General features: G+C 36.9%; 1 protein-coding gene across 3 annotated transcripts; it reads left to right on the forward strand.

The window, feature by feature from the left end:
- Positions 1 to 1,786: 1,786 nt before the first annotated feature.
- LOC127414413 (uncharacterized) lies at positions 1,787 to 9,670 on the forward strand. Of its 3 annotated transcripts, none has more exons than XM_051652426.1 (7): positions 1,787 to 1,935; positions 2,343 to 2,500; positions 2,602 to 2,709; positions 3,562 to 3,615; positions 5,948 to 6,121; positions 7,680 to 7,802; positions 7,918 to 9,670. In XM_051652426.1, exons 1-7 carry the CDS (start codon positions 1,929 to 1,931, stop codon positions 7,954 to 7,956), a joined length of 663 nt encoding a protein of 220 aa, XP_051508386.1. In that variant the 5' UTR covers positions 1,787 to 1,928; the 3' UTR covers positions 7,957 to 9,670. The 3 variants fall into 3 exon arrangements, with proteins under 3 accessions (XP_051508386.1, XP_051508395.1, XP_051508403.1); XM_051652435.1 differs by having other exon boundaries at positions 1,849 to 1,978; XM_051652443.1 differs by lacking the exons at positions 1,787 to 1,935; positions 2,343 to 2,500; positions 2,602 to 2,709; positions 3,562 to 3,615 and adding an exon at positions 4,975 to 5,686.
- The last annotated feature ends 532 nt before the right edge of the window (positions 9,671 to 10,202 follow it).

Genomic DNA, 10,202 nt, shown 5'->3' on the forward strand with positions numbered 1-10,202 from the left:
GATCGAAAAAGTGCATAAAGGCAGCATAAATGTAATACATAAGACTCCATTGGTTAAATCCTTGTATTCAAAAGTGATATGATAGGTGTGGGTGAGAAACAGATAAATATTTAAGTCCTTTTTTACTATAAATTCTCCTCCCTGCCCAGTAGGTGGCGATATGCACAAAGAATGTGAATCCCCAAAAACAAAAGAAGAATGTGAAAGTGGAGATAGTAAAAAAAGGACATAAATATTGATCTGTTTGTCACCCTACCCTATCATATCGCTTCTGAAGACATGGATTAAACCACTGGAGTCATATGGATTACTTTTATGCTACCTTTATGTACTTTTTGGACCTTCAAAGTTCTAGCCACCATTCATTTGCATTGTATGGACCTACAAAGATATTTTTCTAAAAATCTTTGTGTTCGGCAGAAGAAATTAAGTCATACACATCTGGGATGGCATGAAGGTGAGTAAATGATGAGAGAATTTTCATTTTTGGGTGAACTATCCCTTTAAGAATGTTAGACAGTGAAAATGTTTTCACTGCATGGTAAACCTTCAGTCTTTCTGCCAAGAGTGAATTAATAAATGCCTTCATATACATCAAGTTTGGTTACAGAATAACATATTTGATTACAGAAACATATAATGTACAATTTGTAATAGTAGAGTTTAATGTAATGTACAGTACTATGCAAAAGTCTTGTTTCACAAAAGCATTTGTCTTAAGATGGTTATTTATATCTTCAGCTTTAGTGTATCAATAGGAAATATAAATATTAGACTCCCAAACATTACTTTTGCAAATAGAAAAGATTAGAATAGAAGAACAGAGAGCCTGCAACAGATGTCATGGCCCCCACAATGCCCCCTACTGAACATTGTGTCAGTCTGAGATCACATACAGAGACAGAAGCAATTGAGACAGCCTAAACAGAAGAACTGTGGCAAATTCTCCAAGAAGCTTGGTACATCCTATCTGCCAACAACCAAAAAAAAAAAAAAAAAAAAAAAAAAAACTGTTTCCAGGTGTACCTAGGAGAATTGGTGCTGTTTTAAAGGAAAAGGTGGTCACACCGAATATTGATATTCGTTTTTATTTATGTTTACTGGACTGTATGACATTAAATGATAAATGAAAACTATTTATGTCATTATTTTTGAAGACATCCTCACTATGCAACATTTTTCATAAGTGCCCAAAACTTTTGCACAGTATTGTATATAGTGTAGTATTAATCACCTGTAATGTAGCTATTACAGGCATCCACACTGACACTGGCAATGAAACTGGAGCTTCTTTGAAGAGCACTTGGACACACAACTGGAGCATGACATTGAGCAAAACTACTGGAAACAAAATACACACTGTGATGCACTCAGATGCTTAACCAACATTTCCACCTAATTTCAGAACCAAGTGCTAAGTATGATGTGATTTTTATTTGACAACTTTTCTTACCAATTTGGGGGTACAGAAGCGTACTTTTTTCTAGGGCACAATTATTATTAGACTATGTCATACTATGTGGGCTCACATTTATGTGTGCTTTCTTATTTTTTATTTTAAAGAACCTTCTGAGGAAGAATAGTCCATATTTTAAAGAGCAATGCCTCAAAACCAATGCAATCAATAATATGCACAGAAACTTGTTTTTCTCTTCCATTAACTTACCTCCTACTTCTATTGTAGGTTACATAAGTTATAAATTGTGTCATGTGCAGTTTTCCCCCCATCTGTAATCAATGACCGTTGCATGAGCCCCTACTCGAAGCTCTCAAGAGAGATGGGGGCGGAAACATTCCTAAACCCCCAAAACAAAACAGATTTTGGGCGGACTTTTCACAGTGGTTTACAAGCGCACAGGCTTTGCAGGGTCTTTGGGCACAATTTAATCGAGACATAGCTACACTTAAGAGCCGTAGCCTGGAAGAGAATGAATAGTAAGCCATTTGACTTACACAATACAGTAGTTTGCATATTGACGTACGTTTATGGTTTACGTGAATTTGAATAATGGAATTCGTTTCCAGTCTTAGGGGCCGTTCACACCCAACGCGTCCTTGCGCTTACTAAAAAAAGCTTGACGTGGCGCAACGAATAGAACAGAACGCAGATACTTTTAACAGTTGAAGTGATTTTTAACTTGACTTGACGTCTAAAAGACGCTGAATTAAACAGCGAGACGCGCCGCAACGGTCAAAGACAGCGCGGGCGGACGCAAATACGGGTTCGGTGTGAACGGCCCCTTACGGCTTTAAAAAACAGTCAGATAAATTTGAGAATTATTATATAGTCTGTAACAGCAGGCCTGATCCACAACTCATTTTTTCATTTTATATATCAACAGACGAACCCGAAGCGGAGGTGTCGGACGTTGCTTCTGCGACAGTCCACAACCCGAGCATGAGCGATTCAGCCGAAGCGGGAACTTTACTGGAAGTTACATACCAGAGGAACCCCAAGCAAAAATATAAATACCTAGAGGCAGAACCCAAGATTTTAGGGGTACACTTAAATTCATATGAAATTATATACAGTGTATTGCCACGTCTGGCGAGGACGTTTATGTTGTTGTTGTTGTTGTTGTTGTTGTTATTCATTTACAGATCACAGAGATAGTGCTGACTGTCTTCTTCCTTGGATGCAAAATTCCGTTTTATATGGAAGCAAATAACTGGTTTCTTCTCAGCGCCATTGTAGCGTTTTCCTCTATTGTAAGTGTCTATTTCATGTTATAACTGTAAACATGAATTTACTTGACCTTAAAGGGATAGTTCACCCAAAAGTGAAAATTCTCTCATCATTTACTCCCCCTCATGCCATCCTAGATGTGTATGACTTTCTGTCTTCTGTTGAACACAAACAAAGATTTTCAGAAGAATATCTCAGCTTTGTAGGTCCTCACAATGCAAGTGAAAGGTGGCCAGAACTTTGAAAGTCCAGAAAGCAAATGAAGGCACTAATGCAGCATAAATGTAATCCATAAAACTCCAGTGGTTAAATCATCATCTTCAGAAGTGATATGACAGGCGTGGGTGAGAAACAGATCAATATTTAAGTCCCTTTTTACTTTAAATCTCCACTTCTTTTGTTTTTGGTGATTCGCATTCATTGTGCATATCGTCTGGGCAGGGAGGAGAATTTATATTAAAAAAGGACTTATATATTGATCTGTTTCTCACCCACACCTATCATATCACTTCTGAAGACATGAATTTAACCACTGGAGTCTTATGGGTTAGTAAGACTCCAGCTTCAAAGTTTTGGCCACTTTTCACTTGCATTGTATGGACTTACAGAGATATTTTTCTGAATATCTTCATTTGTGTTCTGCAGAACGAAGAAAGTCATACACATCCAGGATGGCATGAATGTGAGTAAATGATGAGAGAATTTTCATTTTTGGGCGAACTCTTTAATGCAAGATTCCTAGTTTAAACTGATCATTTAGAGAAAGCATAATTTCTGACAGATGTATAAAATGTCCATTTGCATGTACAGTATTATAGAATATAACACTTTCTGTCAGTATTACAACTGTAAATAGTCATGCTCCCTTTGAACAGAGCATAATTGGAGGCAGTGTGGCAATAGCTGCTCAGAAACTTCACCTACCAACAGTAAGTTCCAAACACCTCCCACCATCTGGACACATTATGAACTGCACTATTTCATTGAGCATTCACAACAACAAAAAAATGTCCCACTGTCTATTGAGATTTCTGATTTAGTGGCACTTTGGTGAAGTGTGGATGACCGTTGTGCTAAGGGTTTTTATTGAAGACAGAATGAATACTGTTACTGGTTGGCAGAAACTGATTAGGAGAGACTGAGGCTAGTTGTCACACTTTTTTATCCCAGTGAATATTTCTCAGGGTAGGTTTATTTCTGAAATTCAGCTTCTGTAGGCACATACCTTGACTTCGCTACAAAAATGCTATTGAAAATTTTCACAGTTATTGAGCACAACAGTTCCTGCTCCCTGTCCACTGTCAAAAGTGCCTACAATGGGCACACGAGCATCGGATCTGGACCTTGGAGCAGTCCTGTTGAGTCCTGTTTTCTTTTACATCACGTGAATGGCCGTGTATATGTGTGCCATTTACCTGGGAAAGTGATGCACTGTGGGAAGACGACAAGCCAGTGGAGGGAGTGTGATGCTCAGGGTAATGTTCTGCTGAGAAACCCTGGGTCTGGTCATTCATGTGGACATCAATTTGACACGTTCCACCTACCTTAACATCGTTCCAGACCAGATACACCCCTTCATGGCAATGGTATTCCCTGATGGCTGTGGCCTCTTTCAACAGGATAATGTGACCTGCCAAACTGCACACATTGTTCGGGAATGGTTTGAGGAACATGAAGAAGAGTTCAAAGTGTTGCTCTGGCCTCCAGTTTCCCCAGATCTCAATCCAATTGAGCATCTATGGGATGTGCTGGACCAACAAGTACGATCCACAGTGGCTCCACTTTGCAACTTACAGGACTTGAAGGATCTGCTGCTAATGTCTTTGTGCCAGATACCACAGGACAACTTCAAGGGTCTTGCAGAGTCCATGACTCGACAGGTCAGCGCTGTTTTGGCGGCACGTGGAGGACCAAAAGCACATTAGGCAGGCGGTCATAATGTTTTGTCTCATTGATGTATATAGGCTATTAAATGACTTTCAGCTAAATTTAAACAGTAAAACAATTCTGAAAATCAACAGCAATATATCAAACCATTGTTATTAGTAAACATTTACAGGTAATTAATGAATTGTATAAAATTACAACAATTTATAAAAAAGAAAAAAAGAAAGAAAAAACACATCTTCACATTTATTATATTGTATACCCAAGCGCTATTACAAAATAATGGTGATACTGGAGTTTTAATTTGGAGGATAGAATTCAAAATTAACATAATTTACAGCAGTTTGGAACCAACATACTGTATAAAACCACACCAACTGGACTTCCAACTCAAAACAGACTATTTAGCACGAGACGGAGCACTTGTATTAAAAGGAATGGGAGAGATTGGAACACCAAATATGGCGGATGTAGAACTAGAAGTCCCGCCTTACAGGTAAAAGAGCCAATCAGCTTTTAGATACAGAAAATATCTCCCACGGAGCGTTCCCAAGATGGCTGCTGAATGAACTGAATTATTTTGAAAGGCACTTTGCTCAAAACCATGGGTGAATCTCAATTCAAAGAACGCGGAGAACGGACTTGTGTTCTTATTAAGACCAGTCTTGCCAAGCATCCTTGGAAGAATGAACTCGGAAGGACAGGAGGATGTAGAAGAACGCAGCTATTGCGAGCTTTGAGATATGCTGCGATCTTCCTGTTGCTTAACCGTCACAGCACATTTGCACAAATGTTTTTATTTATTTATTTATTTATTTATTTATTTTTGACGGAATATAAAGACTCTTACGAGCCATCAGACTTTCGCGAGCTTACAGAAGGAAACTCTTGAGGAAAACAAAACGATAAATGTCCTTCGTCTGCCACCGTAGTACCGAGTTCTTGCCCACAAGTCATCATCCGATGCATACTCGATTTGAAGGACACATCCTGATAATTTCCTGTGTTCTCGGTACTTGCATTCTTGAGGATTGGAATCGAACTTCTGCAGTGGATGATGACGTAGAACGAGTCCACGAGAACAAAGATCACAAAAGATTCACCCCATATACGGTCCTAACCTAAGAGCTATTAGTGAAATATAGTTCTTGTGACAAATTCCTTACAGTATGTGACAACTAACCCTGGTTTCCCTTTAGTTTATATAATTTAGTATTTATGACAGCTACAGTATAGCTTGTTTCATGACATTAAATCCCCCCAATACTTTCAACAGTTGCAAATGCAGAATTTATTGTAAACACTAACCGAAGAGGCTCTAAAAACTTAACTAAATTGACATTGTGGTCTTTTCTGGTTGTTGTTTCTTAACAGCTTAAGGCTTGTTTGGGAATCCAGATAGTTATGTGTGTGATATATGGGATCTTTCTTATCACTACAACTTTTGAAGATTATAGAATGCCTGGGTATGATGCATGCTGGCTACACGACAGCAATGTGAACTACGAAGAAACAAATGAAACAAGCAACACATGTCTGCTTTTAATGGTAAGCTATCTTAAACTTTTTTAAAGAGTGAATTTAATTCCCACCTTGCCACAAATATAATGGTCACTGTAAGATATATTCTCAGTGCAAATTATGTCCTGCACACAGGGCTGAGGAAAAACAAAAGTATTTTACTGGATTACTGTCAAACCTGTGGGTATCACCATCAACACTCCACAAATAACACAATTATGAACAGCATGTCTATATATCTCAGCTGCTTTTCACGGTATTACTGCATTTAGGCCAACGTTTCAGAGGGATCATTTGGTTTCGTAATGCTATTGTTCAATTAGGTCTTTGAAAATTATAACTAAACTCATTTATCAATCCTTCCTTTTAAACAAAGACATAGGGCTAGGTTTGTCATAGTGGCCAAAGACTGCATCTCTCAAGACAATCTGTCACCCCAGGTCATAAATTCTAAATAAAATGCAGTGACTACACCATTCTGCAGCTAAAAAGCACCTTTCTACACTGACAGCCATTCAAAAGTAGCTATGTAGCTATTCTTTCAAAATAATATATATATATATATATATATATATATATATATATATATATATATATATTTAGCAAGCAACACATAAATCACAAATATTCCATTATGTTATATTAGATGTTTTAACATTGTCAGATTATTACTATTTAATTATTATTATTTTATTTTTTTGCAGGGCTCTTAAAAGCATGAAATGGATTTATAGGCTGCGTCCAAAAGCTAAGGCCTTGCTGCCTCAGAGCCTTCTGTCAATGCTCACATGCAGCGTTTTGTGTATGAAGGCACCTCGTAAGGACTACCTTCCAAGTCATGATAATGTCATGTCTAATTATCTAAAACAAATTCAGTTGGCCTTTAGTAATTATCAGGCAAATATTTAATGCTTATTTCTCGAGTTATAAAGGGACATTTATAAACTTTCAACCGGTTCCTTAAGATGCCATGTTTATTCTTTTAACCAACCAATGAATCAGACATGCAGGAGTTTGGAAATCAAAGGCAGTGAAAGAGACATCAATGTTGCCTTCAAAAACCAACCAGATGAAGGCATCTTAGTAGACAGGTTGTGATGGAAACATACAATGTTGGACATCCTATATCAGTATGCAGCCAGTGAAGGCAGTATTGTTTAGCTTTCGGACGCAGCCCATATGTTTCCCTGTCTGCTGCCTTTGACGTCACAGCTCATTCACTGGCAAGATAGTCAGTAGTGAAGGGCTTGGGACTGTGCATGTTATTGTGTTGTCATCAGCCAATCAGTAGTGTCAGGACATCAGGGTGGTGGTGGCTCAGCAGTTAAGGCTCTGGGTTACTGATCAGAAGATTGGGGGTTCAAGCCCCAGCACCGCCAAGATGCCACTGTTGGGCCCTTGAGCAAGGCCCTTGACCCTATCTGCTCCAGGGGCGCTGTATCATGGCTGACCCTGCGCTCTGACCCCAGCTTAGCTGGGATATGTGGAAAAAAAAAAGAATTTCACTGTATATGTGCAAGTGTATATGTGTGATAAATAAATAAATAAATATAATTAATTAACATCATTTTATCTTTTCTTACAGAATGGATTTTATAATCTGTATTCATTAGATCAACTAATGGAGGCAGCTCAGATTGCTCTCTCTGTCACACTAGCTGCATACTGCTGCAAGGTCATTCAGAGCTGCTCGCCCAGTTCACAAGTGGTAAGCAGTGCTTATGTCTCAACCTGTCCATGTAGGAATGCAGGCAAACACCGTTGAAATGATACAAAATATCACAGAGTTCTCAGTGGTACTTTTTTTTTTGTGTGTCTTTCAGCCTGTCATCGTTATGAAGTCACCCACAGTTCCACACTGAAAGAGAGAGTGCATCTATAAAGACTATTTGTCACAAGACATAACCTAATCTAATATTACTAATAAAACTTAATCTTTGAACACATAATACACACTAATACACTTTATCATAGTCAAACATAATGCGTACTACTATTAATGTATTAAGAACATGAAAACACCAACACAAAGACCACATTAAAGTTTGTCTTTTAACTTAATTTGACTTAACACAAATATAAAAATGAAAATTCTGCCATCATTTATTCACACTCATATTGTTCCAAACTCGTATTACTTAATTTCTACTGTAAAAAAAAAAAGAAAGAAAAAAAAAAATTAAAGAATGTGGATGCTGCTCTTTCCCATTCAAGGAAACCATATAGTGAGGCTGTCAAGCTGAGTGATGACAGAATTTTCGTATCTGGTTGAACTCAGTGTCTTTAGTGACCCGGGACCTCATTCCACACCCTGTGCCTCATCCATTTTTTTGGAGTTGTGCCCACATTCTTTAGTATTCCTCAATCTCTCCCTTATAAATAGTGTAACACAAAAAAATACCAAAATTGAAAAAAATAAATAACATGTATATAAGTTTAAGTACCAAAAGTGTATAGGGTCATTATCGACCCTAGACATGTTTTTTTTTTTTTTTTGCACTTCCATAAATTATATTTTTATGATTATTTCATATCTATATAAGTTTATCACGATATCTATTTCTTTGTTTATTACAAGAGGAATGAGTACTATATTCATACAAATAAATACTATATCACATTGATTTTCTGTGCAACAATGGTGAATTATCAGTATTCTATTTGCGTGTACACATACAGTACTGAGCAAAAGTTTTAGGCACTTGTGAAAATGTTGCATAGTGAGGATGTCTTCAAAAATAATGGCATAAATAGTTTTCATTTATCACTTAATGTCATAAAAAGTCCAGTAAACATAAAAAAGCTAAATCAATATTCAGTGTGACCACCTTTGCCTTTAAAACAGCACCAGTTCTCCTAGGTACACCTGGACACATTTTTTCTTGGTTGTTGGCAGATAGGATGTACCAAGCTTCTTGGAGAATTCACCACAGTTCTTCTATCTGTTTAGGCTGTCTCAATTACTTCTGTCTCTTTATGTAATCTCAGACTGACACGATGTTCATGACATCTGTTGCAGGGCTCCCTGTTCTTCTATTCTAATCTTTTCTATTTGCAAAAGTAATGTTTGGGAGTCTAACATTTATATTGCCTATTGACACACTAAAGCTGAAGATATAAATAACCATCTTAAGACAAATGCTTTTGTGAAACATCTTATGTGCCTAAGACTTTTACACAGTACCGTACATATTATAAATGCTATTTCTTACTCAAGGTGGCACTGTTGTCTCAGTGATTGACTTGATTTACATTTGACATTGCTATTTGATGAAGAAACAACATGGAAGTAAACTATAGCAGGTACACATGAACAGTATGATTTGACTATTGTCATTTGGGTGTACTTCTGAAATTGTGCATCTATTTAGAGAAAATACATATGTGTAGCTGATATGTTGCTTATGTGTAACTTATGTATATCTTATGTGTTATGAGTAGCTTAAATTTGTGTTTGACAGCCAGTTGCATCTCATGAAATTTCAGTGTGAAAGTAATGAATCCTGTTCTAGCTTTGTCCTGATTTGTTGCATTATCTCTTTCATATGAAAAATAAAACATAAAAAATCTATTTTATTCTATTATCTCCTAATTGTCTTGACATTTTACACTATCTGGGCAGTACCGGGTCTCTAAAGACCCAAATATGTAAGAGTGTTTGGGAAAATCCCAATGCAATTAAGGTTTAAACAGCTTAATTTTAATAAATAAAATCTTTGAAAAAAACTACCCTTTAATAGAACCTATACAGTAAGAATCAGTCTCTATGTGGATGGTGTGAATAACAAAGAAAGAGGTTATTAAACTGATACAAATAGTTTGTTGTGTTTGTTCTATGTGTAGTTATGCATCTTCGTTACAAGCTTCATACTGTGGTGTGACATGTTTATCATATGGTAAATTCTTACCATATAATTCAGTGTTACACCATAGTATGTTCCATGCAGTAAGGTCAATCTCAGGATAACATTTTTGTAGCATACACACATGTAAACTATGTTTTTAATGTACCACTGACAATAACAATTAAATCAATTGAATTTACTGTACAACAATGACAAATTTTGATTTGGACAATCTACCATTGACCTTTCAGGTGTCTTTCAGA

Source organism: Myxocyprinus asiaticus, chromosome 2, assembly GCF_019703515.2.
Source record: "Myxocyprinus asiaticus isolate MX2 ecotype Aquarium Trade chromosome 2, UBuf_Myxa_2, whole genome shotgun sequence".
NCBI lineage: Eukaryota > Metazoa > Chordata > Actinopteri > Cypriniformes > Catostomidae > Myxocyprinus > Myxocyprinus asiaticus.

What these genes read in the sequence shown, in the direction of transcription:
- LOC127414413 (XM_051652426.1), top strand. An exon ending in AGAAACTTCACCTACCAACA is followed by an intron (nt 3,616 to 5,947) that starts GTAAGTTCCAAA and finishes GTTTCTTAACAG; the next exon opens with CTTAAGGCTTGTTTGGGAAT. An exon ending in GCTCGCCCAGTTCACAAGTG is followed by an intron (nt 7,803 to 7,917) that starts GTAAGCAGTGCT and finishes TGTGTCTTTCAG; the next exon opens with CCTGTCATCGTTATGAAGTC.